We start from the raw sequence: 20,365 nt of genomic DNA, 5'->3' as shown, positions 1-20,365 counted from the left end.
TGTGTTTTCAAAATAAAAATAGACAAGTAAAGCCGTAACGTAGTGTGATATAAGTTACACAATTTGGTATAGTGAGTACGTTACTGGACACAAGTATTATTTTGTGTATTTAATGATAATTTATATTGTTTGAATAATTGTTAAACGCCAGTGTTTTAGCTAACTAAGCTAACGTTACATCGTGATAAAACACATTATTGTGTTTGCTCTATAGTCCAGTTCATTGCAGTAAGTATCAAGTATTCAAGTCCTCAATGTTGTGAGAGTGACTGCAGACTTACCATTTTTTTGTAAAGCTATACACTAAATTACATTATTGTACTGAGTACACATCGATGATGGTGTTAATATTTAGCTCAATTTCTTTCCAACTTGATACATATGGGCATTTCATGATTGAAAATGGCTCAAACCGCTACCTGCTGTTAATTTTGCAAGGCCAATTTGAGATAGAGTGGACAGTTTGGGATGAATGTCATGAAATAAAATAATATTGTGTACTGTAGTCAGACCCCCCTCCTCACCTCTCTCCACAGCATTCTACAAGTTTCATTTTTTTTGGCCACTACTTTGTAGTATCACAACCACAGCAAATCACAAGCCTGTTTTCTCTTTTTCCATGTAGGCCTACTGGATATTAAGCTATCAGCACATTGCAAAATGTGGTGAATCAATGCTAATGAAGTGTTTGACAAGAGTGTGTAGATGAAGCATTACATTAAGCAATTGTTTTAATGTTCTTGTTTAGCAGCTGGCTAGAGTTAGCGTGCTAATGCCACCATGTTTTCATGCTAATGTTACACTTGTTCGAGAGATTCAACAGTGGGCTAGCGGCCCGCGGAGACTGCTGCTGGGAGGAGAGCAGATGGCTGCTCTCGACATGGTAGTCCTTGGGTTTGTGCTGGCTGAATTCACACTGCTACAACTGCAAACTAATTTATTTAGAACATGTAACAAATAAGTTACAAAAAATACAAAACAAGAATAAGAAATAAAAAAAATTAAATTGAACATTACATAAACCAAACTGTCAATAAACACATTCCCATAAATGACTGAATATTACATGGCTGAGAAAGCAGTCAGGAGCATTACACACATATACCATTTGTGGTCTGATGAGCTGTAAGTTCATCAGATTCAGTTCCCCTTGCAGTGCCCCATGCCATATTGATATTTTTCAACAAAATGTGGCTGTCATATTTGTTGATGCTTTGTTGAGCTTTTTGACATACAGAAGTGGCCATGGTCTCATCTCTAAGCCCCTTGCTCACTTTTTAGCATTTAAAAAAATTATGCAGTGGGTGGATTTAGCCTCAGACCGAAGTTATACTTTTAAGCTAGCATGAACTGTGTTTTTTGTCATTTGCAGGGTTTAATGTTAAATGTGTAAGATCTGGCCAGAATTTTTATTTAAAACATCAACAAATTAAACAGTCATCAACAGAATGTGAAGAGTATGCAGTGTCTACACAATATTAAATATGTCTATGTGCTGTGTTGCAGAGATATCTACTGAAATTAGCATGCCAGCTAGCACCGGTCTGTCCTGTCTTTTTACACCATGCACTGGTACCTTGAGACTGCAGTACATGGACACTGGAGGACAGCCAATAGCAGACATTCGGCTGTGGGCACCTCAAATGTTTGATTTGCCGTAAATGTGTCTAAAACTGACAATATTTTTTTATATATATATTTTTGGTGTTGTTATATTTATATGATATCTTTGCCTCAAACATTCTCAGATGTTTATGGCTGTAGTCTGACTGAAGTCTGATGTATCTGTGTCTGTTCTACAGTACATTAGGCAAAGCTTTAATTGGGATGGGGTTATAAGCTAATGTTAAGTAGTTCCATTGCTCACTATATTACAATGCACTGAAATGCTGAAATGAAAAGTAGCTGAACGAATGAATGAAAATGCATTTTTGATTTCCTGTAGCGCTTAAGCTGCAGTTCTTAAAGATTCCACCAGATAGAGACATTGTTAGGTCAAATTCATAACACCTCCTTTATAAAACCTTCCAACCCTGTATTTTGAAGGGCGAAGGCTTGAGACAAAGGGTCACAATTTATTGAAAGAAATTTCTTTCATTGACTGAATGTGAGCCATGTGTGCACAAAGGGTACTCTATACTATGTAAACAAACAATAAGCTTTCTTCTGCTACTGACAGCAAAATATAACATTTATGGTTTATCAGAACCACTAAACATTCGCATACAATACATGCGGAATGATCCAAATCTTTATCATCTGTCATACAATATAGTAGAACTGTATTATGATTTCAAATCTAAGTTGTGTTGATAAGAAGCGTTTATGGGACTTGGCTCACAGCATCCATAGTCATTGTTTGCTTACATCAGAGATCTTATGCTTAAGGGAAACACCAGGATATGGATACAAGATTTAGAATGTAGTCAGCAGGGGTTTACAAGTGGTTACATAGACAGTTATACGGTGCTTTGAATATGCATGCAGTATAAACATGTTTTGGGTCATATAATGTGGATCCCAGTGACAGTATACGGCCCTTTTCCCATGGAGATATTTTAACATCTCATAGCAAAGCAGAGGTTTAAATATTTAAATTAATGATGAGTGAATTCCATTTAGCTGCTTCAGTTTGAGGGTCCTGTTATTGTTCATGCTGGCTCACTGTCATACTGTCAGGGTTTATGGGGACACTTGAATTGAACGCAGCCATCATTAATGTTATCACTAACACCTGTGTGTTTTGCACATCAGCATGTCTGCTGGACAAGGTGTACATTCAATTTACTTAAAACCAGGTGTACACGGTTCACAATGGTCATACCTTAAATGTCACACATTGGTAAGTGATTTATTTAAGTGATTGAGGTCCACCTAGTAAGGCTGGTTTTAATCAAGGATAAACAATGCAACATGACGAAACGGTCTCACTGGTTTATATGAGAAATTAAACTAACTTTTGAATTAATTATTTTGGTCAAGCAGCTCTGAAGTCAAATTATTATTATGACACAAATTAAATGTCAGGAATATCATTTGGTATGGCAGCTACCATCGACTTAGTTGGGTCATTATAAGCTCAGAGTCGTCTTAAATGTGTAAAAACGTCTATTTTTGGTTCTAAAAATAATATGTAGGCTAATTACACTCTAAAGTTATTTCCATAGCAGATCAAGATGAAAACAAATGTATTGCCCATTGCAATTCAAATCCCAACCAGAATATCATTGACTGTTGTTATATGAACAGTTTTTGTTCTGCTTACGATGCTGCAGTCTCTTGTCCGTTATTGAAACTAAAGGCATTTACCGACACTCCCTAACAATTTGCTGAGAGTCATCAATTATGCAGGGTAGCCGCACGCACTGGGAAGGAAGATAGCAGCAACAATATGGCGACAGCCGCAGTTACTCTCGACTCGTTCCTACATCTGCAGTTCATTGACAGCTGTCTGGATTTCTGTTAATGCGAGAAAAAGTAAGTAGACAATCTGTTTTCTGCTTTGTCTGGTTTTTCGTGTCGTGGGATGGATCGCAGTCCTACTTTGTCGACTGACTGCATCCCAGTGCCGCAGAGCGGTCCCTCTCTCAGCATCTTTTCCTAGCGTATGTGGAGGGCTCCTTGCCAGTGGGCTACATGGACAAATATGTAAGCGATGTACCAGTTAGAAGGGAATGCGGTTTCGAAGAGGAAAACGCGGATTTGCGATGCGACGCGGCAGAAAACGGGGAGACAGCAGGTTATTTGGGGTGTTGGCCTGCCGCTGGATGGAATGACATTTTACTGTGTCAGAATGTGAAACATACGCATATGGGATATATAGAAGTGAGATCACGTCAAACTTATCTGTGTGGCGACACCTAGCCTGTATGCCCCCAAGTGCACGAATAATGCGTCGCTTGCAAAACCTTTCAGGGAGCAATTTTCTCTCTTCCATCATTTTATAACTATGATAGTTTTACCCCCCCCCCCCCCCCCCCCTGCGCCCCCTCCCTCTTGCGATTCAGTTGGAGACTGTATTGCGTGAGGAGGTATAGGTGCGTCTTTAGTTTGGCAGCCCTCAAAGGGGCCGCGGCTCCTTTTTCTGGTATTTACAGGCATTCTCAGTGATTAAAAACACGTTCCCCATCCCGGTATTATGGTTTATAAACCTGCACCACAGGGTCTCTGTCGCCAGACTATCTATACGGGTGTGGTATAGCCTAAAGGCCGTTTTAGTTTCTTCTTCTTTTTCTGTTTACAATTTCACTTTCTTAGGTGTAAAATTAGAATGTGCCGATGTGCTATGTATGGGTTGCTTTGCGTTGAGGCCAGGGATGTGTTGTCAGGACGTGGGATGTGCATTCAACTGACCTACAATGAGTTTGTTAGTTCGAGCATATAGCAGCAATAAACCACACTGCAGTATTTTAGGCTTTGGTCCTATAGGACAACGGCGCGCCTCGGTATTAAACAGTGGACGTTCCTGGGGACTACATAGGGAACAAATCACTCTCAGGAAATGAACGGGGCTGGCATGATGAGACCCACAATGTGAAGGGGAGCGGGTGGTCTAAATCCCGCACGAGGAGAAAGTTCTCCGAGAAATATAGGAGGTTTTCTTTTTGGGTGTTTATCTCTACAGTGGCCTGATGTCCCATGTTTCACCCTTTCCACCTTTCCTCCTCACCCGTCGTATGTGCTTTGAGGAAAAGAAACGTTTTAAACTGAATTATCATAACTGATCAAAGTGAGGACGTCATAACTTTACCTTAATTTTTATATGCTCAGGCATAAATATGCACCCACTCGTATAGGATACGAAAGGCCTCTTTAATATATTGCCAAGTTATTCTCTCAGTAATTTGGGATTTGGGCCTGCACCTATATGCTCAGTTATGCTGGTGATTCGGACTGAGATGACATCTAGTGACAGGCAGCATTAAAACATCACTGCAGGAAATGAAAGATGTGCAAGTTATTTACCGACCCATGTGACTCGGATGCGAGTGCCTTATACACATCCTCCTCTCCGCGGTGTCCGGTTAGCTCCATCAGATGTCGGGTTATCACCACCACGGTGCATATAGAGCACAGTAGAACATTTTTCCAGGTAACTGGACGGAGGCCGTGGTGCGTTTGGATGTCTTTCCTCCGCACAGAGGACGCATAGAGTAGCATTTTTGCTTAACGCTGTTATTCAATCTTGATCCTGATGACAATCGTGTCTTATCCCTCGAAGGAAAATTAGGCTTTCGGTTAGTTGTCACGGTCATCAATCAGTTTTTATTCCCGGACTCACGGATTTCACAGAACCGAGACCGGTTAGGGGCTGCGGGCATTTTGGTGCCGACTATGTGCAGCAATAGAATTCGTTGTCGGCACATTTATTGTAAGAGTGAACCGAGTAGTCTTTCTAAATTAAAAGGTGTGTGTCGGATTGTTGCATGCTATGTCGTGTTCCTCATATGACCGAGTGAGTTAGTGGACACCGAAGGCATTGAGCAACATCTGCACCATTCTGAAGCAGTTTCCGCTGGTCGCCTTGTAGTTTTGCTGCCTGTTTTTTTAGGGTTGTCCCAGTGTAGGCTGCATGCACTGCTGGGCTTGCTATTGCATCCTGGTTTGAATCACCTTGACGGTAGATCAATTGATGTAGCATTGGCGGAAGGAGACTTGGAGGTTGTGCCGAGGTTGGGTTACTTGAATCGGACTTCGTCCCTCTTCTTGTTGGCTGTGCTTTTTCTGAAGATACCGGTCTGTTGGATCTATATCTGCCTGTGGATTTCTTCTGATTTGTTCTTGATATCTCTCCAGGTCTGTACCCTCGTCTTTGTCTCCATGTATGTTGCACACACTGACTAATTTGTGATATTACTTGACTTCAATATCAAACAGCATGGCCATTAGACAATTGTGAAATACATCTGGTGTACAAGCCTAGAGAGATGCAGTTGATGATGTTATGACAAACTTCTTGTTTATGCAATGAGTCATAGCCTCAGAGGTTGAATCATTTCCAGTCTTTATTTGTGGACTATCTTTTGATCCATTTTCACAGTTTAAAATGCTTAGTTATCAGTCAGTCAAGTACAGTAGGAGGGAAGGTAACAAAATGCACACAGCGTGGCCTTTGTTGGGTGTACTGTCATATATGATTAACATGAGCCGGGGGACATCTTTTTTAATGGTTTTAAATGTTTCTCAAGCCAAAAAAAGGAGCATGTGAATGGGTTTATCATAGAACAACAACAAACATTTAGCATAATGTGATGCAATAAACCTTCCCCACCCACTCTGTTCTTGACCACACATCCCAGTTACATTAATGTATACTTCATCTGTGATTTAGATCAGTGGGTATGATAAGTACATGGTCGAAGTAAACTCCAAAGCAAATTCAAGCAGTGAGCCTTGATACAACATCAGCTCATTAGGTTGTTATGGTGAACATGTAGCACTAGATTTTTTGCTAACTTATACATATCTGTCTGTTTTACTTGGCTTAATATTGTGTGGCACCTTGTCATTTTTCCCTGGACATATAGCATTTAATAGCCTGTGTGCTGGGAGCAACATTCTTACTTATTTTATATCTATTGTCAGTCTGGTAGAATAACTATATATTTAAGTATGCAGATATCTATTCTACCAGTTTGAGCATTTTTGATACTTCCAGCACCTTATTTGAGATGAAGCCGGGTGAAGGGATGGTTATCCTACATATATCTATTGTCATTGAAAGCTGTTTAGACCAAAAAAAACAAAAAAACAAAAAGGGCCTCCATTCTAAAACAATGAGCTTAGTGCAGCAGACTTTGATGTCTATTCTTAGTGAGACCGGCAGGGCTATCGACACATTCATAACAACACTATAGAAGTTTATAGATAAACAAAACTCTAAATGCTGCATTTTGGCATGTTTTATAAAAAGGAAAGTCATGAGAAAGAAACATGTGAAGGAGAGAGTCAGACATATGTGTTTGTTGTGGGATAAAGATGACATCATTTGTGAGCATTAACACAAGAAGAATAAACTTGACATGTCTCCTTGAGAGCAAAAAATAATTCAAAGATGTCTCCCGTATGTGCTGGCAAGCTACTTGAGTTTAGCTTTTTGGGATACAGGATCAGTGCTTTAGTCATTAAGGTTGATGGAGAGCAGAAAAAGTGCCTACTGGTCCATGTTCCAAATGTTTGCACGTTTTCAGCATTATTTTGCTTTGTTTGCGTTCCCTGCCAGAACTAGAAAATGCTGTAATGCTTTGTAGCAATGCTGAAACTGAAAAGGTATGCAAAGCATAGAAATATGTAAATCTATTTAATCGGAAACTTTTGTTGACCAGTCAGTGTTATTCATATGACTGCCAATTTAGATAACTAGATGACATCACTTAATTTACTTTGTTTAGTTTTATCGGGAACTTTTGTTTCTCGGTCAGTACCATATTCTCACAGTTTCTCACTCTTTGTCCCTCTTGTCCTCAGAGCTGGATGTCTGGGATGGGAAACAAATAAAGAGGAAATAGCTGCAGAATGAAAACATGGCCGCACCCATTATTGCAACCCCAGGCCCTCACAGCTTCAAGAAATTCACCCCGGAGTCGCTCGCTAACATCGAAAAGCGCATCAATGAAGAAAAGAATAAGAAGCCACCCAAGCCCAGATCGGACAGTAGTCACCGGGACACGTCTGACGAGAATGAAACCAAGCCCCACAGGGACCTGGAGGCGGGGAAGAGCCTGCCGTTAATCTACGGCGATGTTCCTAAGGGAATGTCGGGCACACCGCTGGAGGATTTGGATCCATACTATGTGAACATGAAAGTGAGTTGTCACAAAGGCCTAATGCACCACCCAGTTTTCCCCCAAACACTGTAGTGAACAGGCTTTTGCTTAATGTAGTTGAGAGGTTTATGGATGTTGAGAACTTTCACAGATGTATTATTCAGCTGCTATGCTGAGCCATCAAATGTTCTTAGTCTTTACCTTTTTCTCATGGGTATTGCAAGCATTGCAAACTAACCAGACCATACACGTATGTAAGATGAAATTCAATGTCATAACATATTCTGTTATTTCCAATGGTTGTAAAGTTATTGTGTTCAGTACAGAGATAGGGTTATAATAAGGCAGATGACCTTGAGACATTTAAGAGCATTTGAGTACTTTTGAGTCACTGCTACAGGGGCTAAGTGACAGTCAGTGCAATATTAGATCATATAAGGCCTGTTAAATGCATTTTTTTTTTAAACTTGTACAATCAAAGAGCAGATGCAGAGGGACGTAGTGGCTCTGCTCCTGCAACACTGCAGAGTTCTGTGGAATGTAACTCTCGGGCAGTTGTAATTCTCATAAAGGTTTCTGCAGTGTTGATTAATTATCTTTGTTAATTCATGGTAAAGATGATGTAATATTTATGTTAATGTCATCATTGTCAATTAGCTATAATTTACAATGGCTAATTACATTATTTTGTGACAAAACACACAAACGCAAGTGCTCTGTCCAACAGTAGACGTGACTCATGGCTTGGGACAGTGGAATTATTATAATCATAATTTAATCTATGTTGCCACACTGCTACTGGTCTTATTTTGATCTACAGTATGTTTTCCATTGTTGTTTCCATTTCTACTTTGTTGTACAAATAATCAATACGAGTAAATGTGATTACACTGCAAATTACATTTTGCACTATTTAGATTTTCACCTTTGAACAATTTTACTTTGGAATTCTAATCAGTGAGAAGCTGTGTCTCACCTATTATGTGACACATGTATAAAACATGTATTATTATTAGTTTCTGTGATTTAAACATTTATGGCAATCTGACCACAAGTCATCCTTGCAAGCACTACACTTGTGGTGGTGTACTAATTAATAGCTGTTATGTTGTTCAGTTAATTACTATCCCTGTCTCTGGGTTAAAAAATGAAAGAGGAAGAGGTGACACCTTCTAATTGTAATTACACAATTATATAAGTTTGCCACTTGTTATATTGTTGCCTCCAAAAGAACAGACATGGTTTGACATATTTTTGACTGGATAGGATAAGTTGATTTGAGGTGTATACATCTGTCCTTATATTAAATGTTATGATTTCAGACCTCAGTTATGTCTGCAACAGGTTTAAGTAAACCTCAGATACAGTGATACAAATAGGGTTCAGACTAAACCACCAAAGCAGTTTGAACTGCATCCTCTGAGGTGATCATGTGACTTTGACCCTGACAACTCAGTTTTAAACTCATCCTAAACCCTTACATCACAGCTAAGCTAATGACAACATTCCCATGTGTGTATGTTGACACATTTCTAGCAACATGTGCATGTGTATTATTTCTCTCTTCTGCTGCAACCATGTTTTCATCAGTAAGTACAGGTAATGCCTCTAAACTGCCTTTTCAGTTTTTTTATCCATAAGACGTTTTGAGTTTGGTGTTGCACAGTATTTTTGGGAGATTTAAAACACATCCACAAATCCCATCTGTGAATGTTATTGCATAAAAGCTTTGAAGGTTATCAGTGTTACTATTATTTTAGATCCTAATGGGATTTTTGCCACACAGTCAAATAATGTCTTTATCCCAAGTTACTTCTGAATTAATGTGATGCAGATGCGGATGACACAAACCCCAATCCCAAAACAAGACCTTCAGGCATTTTAGGCTTCGGTCCCATACCACTCACCGCTTGGCTGTGCTCTTACTGTAGCTCTGCACTAGCAAAGATAAATGACAAAGGCAGAAGATGGCAGGAGAGGACAAGAATTGTAGAGAAAAGGGCAGGAGCATGCTGTAGTGCCTTCAGCGGTGTAAACGTGTAGCCAGTCTCCAGTGTGGTGGCAGGGATAAGTGTAAAAGAATCTGCAGCCTGTATAGCAGCAAGAAGCCCAGTCAGCTGGAGTGCCAGCAGCACTCCCTCGTAGGACGGATGAAACTATCAAGTGTATGTGCCTTTTGTGATCTATTGATCCACATCCTTAGTTCAGTGGTGGCCACAGGAAGGGTTGCATTCTTGTCTTATTATCCTTCCCCACTTTGCGTGTTGCCCAGTGCACACTTCTTACCTCTCCCTACTTTCCTCTGTGGCGTCTCACTTTGGTGATGAAAGGAAAGTTGTTTATCATGGCCTCCATTCACAAGCCTCCGTTACTGTAGCAGGAGACCATTTTGCCTCAGCCACGAGACACGTTTTTGGATAGTTGATTAGAGCAGATTGACAAGTTAGGCTCTCTAATAAACTTAGATTAAAGCTCACAGAGATGAGTAAACACAGGTTAACTGTTTCACATTTTTCTAACACTTAAGTACTGTATCTTACTTCAAAAAGTTTGCATTTATGCATAAAGCAGTGTCTTTTATAGTTCGTTTAAGAAACAATTCAATGGACATAAATGAGACATGAAAACCGTAAATAAGTATAAAACATCCCCAATTCCCAATGTGCCTCTTTTCCTCATTTGTGGTATGATGGTTCTTTAATATATTGGTTGTTTTTCTATATATATATATATATATATATATATATATATATATATATATATATATATATATATATATATATATATATATATATATATATATATATTCATGTATACCTTCAAATGCCCAAGCTGGCCAGAACCTCGAAAATAGATGGCATGTTTTTCTTAAATTGTCTCGCAAGAGTTGTTGATTGTGATAACACCTTGATTACACTACACTCTACAACATTGTGTTATTTCTGATTTTTGGTGAGAATTGTTGCCATTAGCAAAATTTGTGAGATAATGGATAGTTGCTGCAGGAACAAGCAAGGATGTTATCCCAACAGGCTTACATAATGTTACGGTGATATATGTGTGTGTTTTTGACTTTTTACCCAATAGTTATTCACATTTTGTTAATCTTAAAGAAATAAATCCATGACAATGGGAAGGTAGTTGCAGTATACACCAATTACAACATCGTCCCTTTTCTGGTTTCTGAACAGCTCCACGAGTGTAGTTATGGCTGCAGTGCCTTGTTTAAGGGCACACTTTTAGGGAATTCCAAAAGGGAGCAATGGGGTAGTGAGCTTTTAGCCTGCCACCCGCTTTAGTGTTTCTAAATAGACTACTGCTTACCAGATAAGTGCATCAATACAGGTTCTGCTAAGTCAAGATCTGCTATCTCATCATACCCATCCATGAGTTCAATAAGACAGGTTAGGAACTCATCATCCCTCTCCATCTTGCTATCATTCATGTCAATAAATTTCCTAATCCACTAATGTATTTGTCCTTCATCAAACCTAAGGAAATGCCTCAAAGTATATTCACGGTTAGCGTCCATTCTTCCTCTACTGTGCTCATCTTTCCAGTCTGCTCGTCTCCTCTACTCGACCGACAGTCATCCTATCGCTCACCATTGCACTGTATGTCAATGAGTGTGTCAGCTGCTGGAAACCTGATCACAGCACTCATGCATCAAAGAGAGGAAGAGGGGGCAGTGGTGAGGAGGATAAATGCAGCGTTGCAGTTCTTGTTTTCCCCTGTGATGGGGAGAGGACTGCCTGGGCTTTTCAAATGTCTGATGTTATTAGGCAATGTTAAAGCTGCTGTGGTCATACAGGAAGAGCAGGACGGGATGGATGGCAGACTAGTGTTTTAGCTGCACTGTGCACATCGACACATCTGTGCTTAGCTTGTGTGTGGAAATACAGTGAAGAGGATTCAGCTTGAATTGGCTGCATGGACAAAAAAAACCATGAACAGAGTTTAGGTTTTGTTGATGTAGGGGCTTTATTCTCCTCCTAAATGTACCTTTGTGGTGACTGTCTTATTGAAGGAGTGTGCAGCAGACCAGTCATTTCTGCTCAGACTACCGCAGCTACTAGTGAGTGCACAAAGGGTGCTCACGGCTCAAGCAGCAGCCTCTGAATATCAGCATATAGCACTGTACACACCATTACATTATGTTCCTGTCCCACCATTTCTGTCTCTGTGTGCGTCTCCGTCCATTACTCTCCTTTTACCTCTTCCATCCGACGCCTCCTCTCCGGCATTCTTTTTTTCAGGGTGTAGTAAATTAGAGGGAGGGGCCGGCTTTAGTGCTCTGTCTGAGTCCTCAGTCTCTGATGACACAGCATCCTCCTGTACAGGGTTGAGTGTGGAAGGGAGGAGGGGTTGAGTGTGCTTCCACTGCTAGCCAGGTTGGTGTAAAGAAGGAGGGTGGGGTAGAGATGGAGTAGTGGGTTTTTTGTAGCACAGCATACAGGTATAAAAGTGGGATGACACATTTTTTGATATGTTATAATATGCTGGGAAATTAGATTGCGGTCACATATATTTTGGTGAGACATTACTGGCTGGGTCCTCACTGCAGTGAGCTTACCCAGAAGTCCATGAGTTATGTTTCAGGCTATAATGCTAATAGATATTCAATTAATGTGCCTCAAGAGATTTGTGCTGTTTTGTCACAAAGCATCAAAGTTCCACGGTAAACATTGTGGAAGCTGTTGATCTGTAAATTGGATTACGGTGCACGTATTTAATACCAGGTGCTCCTTGCAAAATGGACTAAAATACTACTAATAGTGTATGTGTGTCTTTTCAATCTGCAAAGAGCCTTGTGAATCCAAGATATTTTAACTTCTGATTTGCAGTGTGTAATCAATTGATGAATTGTTTAGTGTATTAAGTATCATATATAAGATTATTGTAGTTTCCATGAGCGCATGATGTTTTGAAATGAAAAAGCCTTAAGGTACTTGATTTGCCATGATATATTAAAGATGGAAATGAAGCAAATCCATAAACAAGAACCTGGGAACACCAAATGTTTGGCCCTTTTTTTTCTTGATCATTCAATTATCCAAACGGTTGGCAATCACACGTTAATCTAATTGAATCAATTCATTGTCTTTATTTATCATTTTGTCGCAAAGATATGCAGTTCACAGTCAAAATCTGCAGTCCGTTTTGTGAAGTAATAGACCATTCTCAGTTTCTCTCTCTGCTGCATGCCTACCCAGTCCTCCTCCCTCCGTCTACCCATCCATCTCAGGTTTGGCTCTCTCCCCTTTGCAGCTCTCTGGCTTTCTGTTCTGCATCACTCCCGCTCCACCCCCTCATCTCGCTCTCTCTCTCTCCCTCTCTTCGCCTTTCATTGCTGCTGTCCCATACCCCTGCAAGCTCCTCTCCATATCCCTGCTCCACTATTCCTCCTCCTCACACACACACACACACACACACACACACACACACACACACACACACACACACACACACACACACACACACACACACACACACACACCGTCCTTGCAGCTGCATTCTGCATTCTGCCTCCTGATACTTGCATATGTACCTTTTTCTTTAACGCTCTATGGAGAATTAGGAACATTTCACTAGCTTTGCAGAAAATACGTCTTTCTTACAGTGGAGGTAGCTCTGCTCAGTTGTGTTGATGAATGTGTGTATGCCCAACTTTGTATGTTTGTATATTTAACTTTGTACTTAAATAGGCAGATCAGTGTTACATAATACGTGTGTGGCACTTCAACAAGCATTGTGTTACATATTATTTTGTGATCCATTTTCCTTATCCACTACCATAGTCACTCTATGTTTAGCCATGTGAATAGATGCAATTCATTCTCACTTAAGCTTACTATTGCACTACATGATTGATCCAATTTAAATGCGCTGTGGAAACAATAATTTCAAGGTCTCTCATTCCCTGTCTTTGTCTGGGAAATTAATTAATCTAGATAAATAACTAATTAATCAATGTTAACATTTTAAACAATCAACAATATATCCTCCAACAGTATGGTGTATGCATTGTTTTCAGTGGTTGCACTAGATCTCCCTACAGTTGGGATAACTGTGCCATTTGTACCACAATTAAACCTAATCAGAGCCTGTGATGCGTCCACAGTGGTTTTCTATTTAATAAAAACTGTACAATAAAGGATATGATATAGAATGTTATATATTTTCATTTATAATAATTAACTTGTCTTTATTTAGTCGTGCTGTGAGAACCGCTCATCACAATGAAGCTTTTATTAAGAAAATCAAAGATTTAGTATTTTACAAACTCTAATAATTGATTAGTTATCGATTAATGTGGCAGAATCAATTAAAGAAATTGTCTGAAATTTGCATCCCTTGTTGTAATTTTGCCAGGTTGCCATGTTTACGTCAAATCAACACAGTACCTTGAGTAAACAAAGCTTTTTATAGTTAAATTGTGATTTTTTTATGCCATTTTTCTTAAATGTCCATATGCTGTAGAGGATGAATCATTGAAACTCAGACTCTATAAGGACAAAGCAGAAATGTTTTCTGTATTGTGTCTATAACATAATTGTGTCTTAAAATCAGATGTTTTTAAAAACCTTTACAAAGCTGAAGGATTTATCCATGGCATGATTCGTCACATTGATTAAGATACAGAACATATTTATGAATGCTGGGGATTTGTAAAGCGCTAATGAGATATTGTCATTTTACAACCTCCTCTTCCATCCACATTCTGTATGTGCTCGGTCAGCAACACATTTGACCTCTAAGAGTAAGATTTACCCTTTGAACATGACTGTAGATCATGTGTGTCCCTATATTTATTGTGTTGATTAAGTATAGATCATTCTTTCTCCATATAGCAGGGAAAAATACTGAGCGGATATTTAAGTATTGCAGCTGCTCCTTAGACAAAAAAGAAAAGGAGAGAGGAAGGGAGGGAGAGAGGAGTCCTCTGATGCAGAGAATACATTTTGTCTTTCCCCAGACTGCAGACGCTATTTTTAATTTAATTAGATTTCAGGACACCACTTGTATCAGGACACTTGTCGTCGCATCCCCATTTCTTTCTAGTGTTTCCCATGGTCTGAACCAAAATGGTGTGTGTATTTTGCTAGTTGCTGGTGCCAAGACTAAAGTATTCTATTATACATGCTCTTCACTAGTTGGTTATGATCATATTATTATCATTTTCATTGTGAGTGCAGTGAACATTATACCTGAACGTAAAGGTAAAGCAATATAGAGTTGGCTTTATGAGCTGGTGAACAATATTGTGACAGCTTATTTGTTTTTTTACGTGTGTTTTTAATCAATAACCCCAACTCTAAATTATTTCAAATGTTTTAAAAATGTAATAAGAAAATATAAGACTTGTTTATCATTTAATTTGTAGATGCAAAGTGATATAAATTGTTAAAGTTTCTGATATTATTTGACATCCTCATTGTTCTTCAACACTGTTTGTTGGTTACAAACATAGTTTGTAACCAGTGTTGAAGAACAATAAAGCCATGCTATGCCTTGCTATGTCTTTATGTAACCTGTAAATACTGGCAGGCAGCATAATCAGTGGTGTCTTAAATACACATGAGGGGATGTGGTGAAGAAAGAAAAACACCCTAGCAGTGCAGGCATTCATAAACAACGTGTGGTTTGGATGAGAATCTGTGAGTTGAGAATGCCAGTGGTTCATTTATTTGATAATAAATAATGCTCATTCTTCTCACTCCAAAATTGGGTAAAAACATCCACAAACCACACACAAGCACACGCAAACAAACACACAATGCTGAAGCACACACTGCTGCCTCACCCCAGTGCACAGCCCCACGTGGCCCGTGCTGTTTATGGATGGGGAGTGGTTGTTGAGAGCCTCGAGTCAGCAGATCTGCCCCTGATCGATGACAGCATTTGCGGTTCTCTTCCAGTAAGAGCTTTAAACTCTGGGCGAAGAGAAGCATTTGGCCATGAAGAGGGGAGGGCCTCCCATTCACCTGTGTGCTGCTCAGAGCTACTGTAAGCTGGCCAGGACTGAGACTCGGTCTGATTCAACCAGAACAGAGGTGTTCACTGTATTCCTGGCTCCTGGAGGACTGGCCACAAAGAAAGTGATGTCAGCAGAGTAAAACACAGCCTTGTGTCCTTGTCCTCCTGTCTATGTTCCCTTTTCTATACTTTTTACTCTCCTGGTTTATCTTGTGTGCTTTGTGAAATACTTTGCTCGCTGTTGTCTCACTGCTAATAGGGTAAAGAGTTCAACACAGGTAAAGGGGACAACACAGTGAGCACTTTAAACAAAATACAATATCACCTGCATGGTTAGAATTAGCACTGCAGTTAGAATGCCCTAATGATTTAGAGGTGAGCATCAGTAGTAATGCAAAGATTTTCAGACCATGTATGGAAATGTGTGTGCCATATAATTAGTTCTGGAAATGTTCTAACTGTCATGTTATCTCTCTCTCTCTCTCTCTCTCTCTCTCTCTCTCCACAGACATTTATAGTCATCAACAAAGGGAAAACACTCTTCCGCTTCAGTGCCACGCCCTCCGTGTACATCTTAAGCCCTTTTAATCTACTTAGACGAATAGCTATTAAGATTTTGATACATTCATATCCTTTCATGTGATTAATTTCTTTGCTTTGAAGTGAATGAAAACAGTATTTTAAACATGTTTCCGCTTATGTCACAAGTTGTCGGTAATAAGTAAGGAAGGCTAATGCACTGTAAGCTCTTTCTTCTCCATGTTCTGGCCCCTTCCTGAAGCTGTACTTCAATACTAAAGTTTGATTTCAGTTGTTGGTGTATTAAAGTGTTTGGGGTGTTATGGGTAGCACTGTTCAAACTTTCCTTAACTTCTGTCCTCTCACGTTATTCAGCATGATCATCATGTGTACGATTTTGACCAACTGTATATTCATGACATTTAGTGACCCCCCAGAGTGGTCCAAACAAGTAGAGTAAGTACACATCCATACTTCTCCTCAGCATTCATATCCTCGAAGTATGTGCCTTTCAGCTTTTTACTATCTTCTCTCTTTGTTTTCCAGGTATACCTTCACAGGTATCTATACGTTTGAGTCACTCACAAAGATTGTTGCCCGAGGCTTCGCTATAGATGGGTTCACCTTTCTCAGAGACCCATGGAACTGGCTGGATTTCATGGTTATCTCAATGGCGTAAGTATTTTAACTCATAATTGTGAACAATAAAAGCCATACTTTTTTTTATACAGTAGTTGAAGGCCACACGTGACAACTATGGCCAAATGTAAACAAGAAAAAGCACAAAAAAGTTGATTTTAACTTTTTTTATTATTTTAGCATTCGGATAGAATAAGGTTGTTAGATGTGATTTCTTTATAAGAGATACTAGTTCCAACAAAACAAGTGTAATTAATCGTATGAATAACGACTTTCCGTTCAGGTGTGATAATACCAGGGTAATAGTGTGCATGCTGGCTCACTGGTATGGCTTATGAGACATATCAGTGTAAGTAATCATTATTTAGCATTGATTATTGAGCATTATTCATTATTGGTAACACCTGTTTTTGTACTTTTATGAAATTAATGTTTTCTGTCAAATTCATTTTCATCTGTCAGTCATTTAAATTAAGGTGCAAAAAGTTTAGATATACATTTGAGTATTTATTAGAATGTGATCATTATTTTACAGATTATATCATTGCATAGGTATCATAACATGTTCATCAAACGTTTAATCTCAATACATTTGTTTTTGCAGTCTGCAGGAGTTCTTTTTAAAATTAACAATATAGTGATATTTGTATTAAAGATGGACGAAGACAGTACTCGTATATCTAAAAGCTGCAGTGGGCAATTTTGGAAAAACAAGGAAATATCGGCATTAGCAAAAACAGAAAAATATTACAGCAACAAACACATTGTAGTAGACATGCTTAACTGATAAGGTAACTAAGACTTCTGAAATTTTGTAGGGTCTGAAAAAACTCACCAGACATATTGGTGTGTGTGTTTTTAATAATTTGTGATGGGATGTAAGATGAATTTGACTAAATAATTCAAATATAGGTTCTAAAGACAATTGCCCACAGCAACTTCAATCCACATTAGTCCATCATAGAACGTTTATAATGCTTATTAAAATATGATGTAACAATCCATTATTTCTTTAATCTGTTTGGGATGGCTGCTGAATAATTTTATCTGATCCACCTTGCAGGTATATAACAGAGTTTGTAAACCTAGGCAATGTGTCAGCTCTGCGTACGTTCAGGGTTCTGAGGGCTTTGAAAACAATTTCAGTTATCCCAGGTAAGACAGTCCAGGTGTTTGTGTTTGCGGGTGGGCGAGTCACGGGGTTGATGTTAGGTGTGGTTTTGTTTCAGTCCCTCTCCTTTCCTCTTCCTCCTTCGTTCTCTTCCCACTGGTCGGACAGGCGTTCTCTCTCTCACCGTGGTGTCCCCTCCTGGTCTTCGATGGTGGTGCTGGTGTCGTGCTCTTGCGCGTACATGCGTGTGTGTTGTTATCGTGTGTGTTGTGTGTCATGGGGTTCTGTTCTGTGTGTCATCCTACCTTGTTACAGATATATAACAGAGTTTGTGGACCTTGGGAATGTCTCGGCGCTGAGAACGTTCAGGGTTCTCCGAGCATTGAAAACAATTTCTGTCATTCCAGGTGAGACTCCCATTTAAACACTAAGGCTGAGCCTACTTTATCTATATCCTGTCTATATTTCAATTAATTTGTTTTTGTTCTTTAAAAAAAAAAAAGAGGATGCTTTAGAATTTCTTCATTTTTTTATTATACTTTTGTTTTTTATGACAATCAAAAATGGTAGCAATACATTTTTGATAGGCTTAGCAGTCTACTGGCAGTCTTATGGGCTCACATGTCCCATATGGACAGCCAAGCTTATGCAGCGCATCAGGATATGCAAGAGCGATCTGTCTGTTCATTTCTACCCCAAGTTAAAGAGAAAAATAATGTCCAAAACAATGTGATACAATGGGGATAAAATTAAGATGTTATTTCCAAGGAGACTTTCAGTATGGTATTATGAGGAGTTAGATAAACCAACAGTACAGTTTAATTTCACACATTGATCCAAATTCTCAGTCTATGACCTTCTTGTTTCTAAAGACTTTTTGATTCCCTAAGACTGCCAAGCCTAATTTGACAACACGTCAACGCTGCATGAAGCTTTGAGACACATGCTTTTACGAGTTTGGCTTTAAGGGGCTTTTGTTTTGGATTTTATCTTTTTGTTCAGACTTATTTCAGGCTTCAGAACTTTTTTTTTTTCAGAAGATCTTTGTCCATCCTGGGAGTTAAAGGGAAACATGAATAATTAATGAATATCATAAATAAGCGAAATTCTGTAAATGTGTGTCAGATTCCACACAATACTTTTCTGGTGAACACAGTACCACACGTTTACATTTGCTTATACATGATATCCAATCAAAAACAATATGACACTTTGAAGTTACTGTATCTCAGCAGATATACACACACATACATACACACACACGCAAACACACACACGCACACACACACACACACACACACACACACACACACACACACACACACACACACACACACACACACGCGCACAATAAGCTCAGCCTCCAGCATATAGCGCTCGGTTGTGCTCTGGGTTACACCAGCCTGAGGGCCCAGCGCTGCGATGGTGGGAGAAAGAGGCGCCCGGGATGGGAACGGTTCTTCAGTTAAGGCAAGGTCACCATCACGGTTTACAGACAGGTGATGCTGACACCAAGTCAATTCCTTCAGCCTTGGCGTTTAAATGACCTGCATGCCACCTCTCATTGCCTCTCCCTCCCCCCCAGCCACCAACTCTTCCTCGCCTGTCCTTTCTTCCTCCTCTTCACTTCCTGCTTCTTTGACTGAGCTTGGTTCTGTACGCCGTTTGTGGTGCGGCTGTGTGCAGTTGATTTGTTGGATGCAGAATAATAATTAACTGCAGCTGGTCAGGAATGTTCTCATAGATGGACTCAATGAGTGAAGGGAAAAAGTAATCCCATGGTACAATTTCTCTTCTACAGATGGATTCTAAATTAAGTTGCACTCTTAGAAATAAAGCTTCCAAAAGGGTTCTTCCTGGAGGGCTGGGGTTCTACCTGAACCGAAGAACACTTTGTTGAAGGAAAGGTTTTGAAGGGTTCTTTGAAAGACTAAGGGTTAATTTAAGAACCATTTTTAACCAAATAACCCTTTTTGGAGAAAGAGTTCTCCATAAACAGATACAATTATGGGTATTAAAGATCCTCTCAGCCCACATCCCCAAAAAACTATGATTGTGAACCATGATTGTTGTGGGTTGAGCTGGCCAATATAAGCCCCGGCCCTTTAGGAGCCTTATTGGCCCAAGGTTACTGGACGTGGATCCCAAACCTAAATAAAAACCACGGTTCTGGTAGAGAAATCTCTCTGCAATTTAACAGGGAATTTTATATAAGGATTCTCGGCAGAACCCTCTGGTTTTATGAATTATGAATTTCTAATGCCACCTTAGAAGGTAGAACATTTCTGGATAGAACTTCCAGAGAGGGTTCTGGGTGGAAGTATTACACCACTGAAGGGTTCTCTGTTGAATT

General features: G+C 39.5%; 1 protein-coding gene across 7 annotated transcripts in view; it reads left to right on the top strand.

Annotated features, from left to right (window-relative positions):
• The first annotated feature begins 7,523 nt into the window (after window positions 1-7,523).
• The window catches only part of scn8ab (sodium channel, voltage gated, type VIII, alpha subunit b), a 36,826-nt gene continuing 23,984 nt past the window's right edge, over window positions 7,524-20,365 (top strand). For 4 of the 7 annotated variants that reach the window (XM_034531958.1, XM_034531956.1, XM_034531953.1 and 1 more), the window contains exons 1-5: window positions 7,524-7,805; window positions 16,252-16,370; window positions 16,629-16,718; window positions 16,809-16,937; window positions 18,328-18,419. In XM_034531958.1, coding sequence (XP_034387849.1) covers window positions 7,524-7,805; window positions 16,252-16,370; window positions 16,629-16,718; window positions 16,809-16,937; window positions 18,328-18,419 — 712 coding nt within the window. Of the gene's footprint in view, window positions 7,806-16,251; window positions 16,371-16,628; window positions 16,719-16,808; window positions 16,938-17,964; window positions 18,057-18,327; window positions 18,420-20,365 lie in introns of all 7 variants that reach the window. The other 3 variants (XM_034531959.1, XM_034531957.1, XM_034531955.1) reach the window with 1 other exon arrangement.

The sequence above is a fragment of the Cyclopterus lumpus genome, chromosome 5, assembly GCF_009769545.1.
Source record: "Cyclopterus lumpus isolate fCycLum1 chromosome 5, fCycLum1.pri, whole genome shotgun sequence".
Lineage (NCBI taxonomy): Eukaryota > Metazoa > Chordata > Actinopteri > Perciformes > Cyclopteridae > Cyclopterus > Cyclopterus lumpus.
The sequence above is the reverse complement of the archived record's forward strand: the minus strand, read 5'-3'. Positions and strand labels throughout refer to the sequence as shown.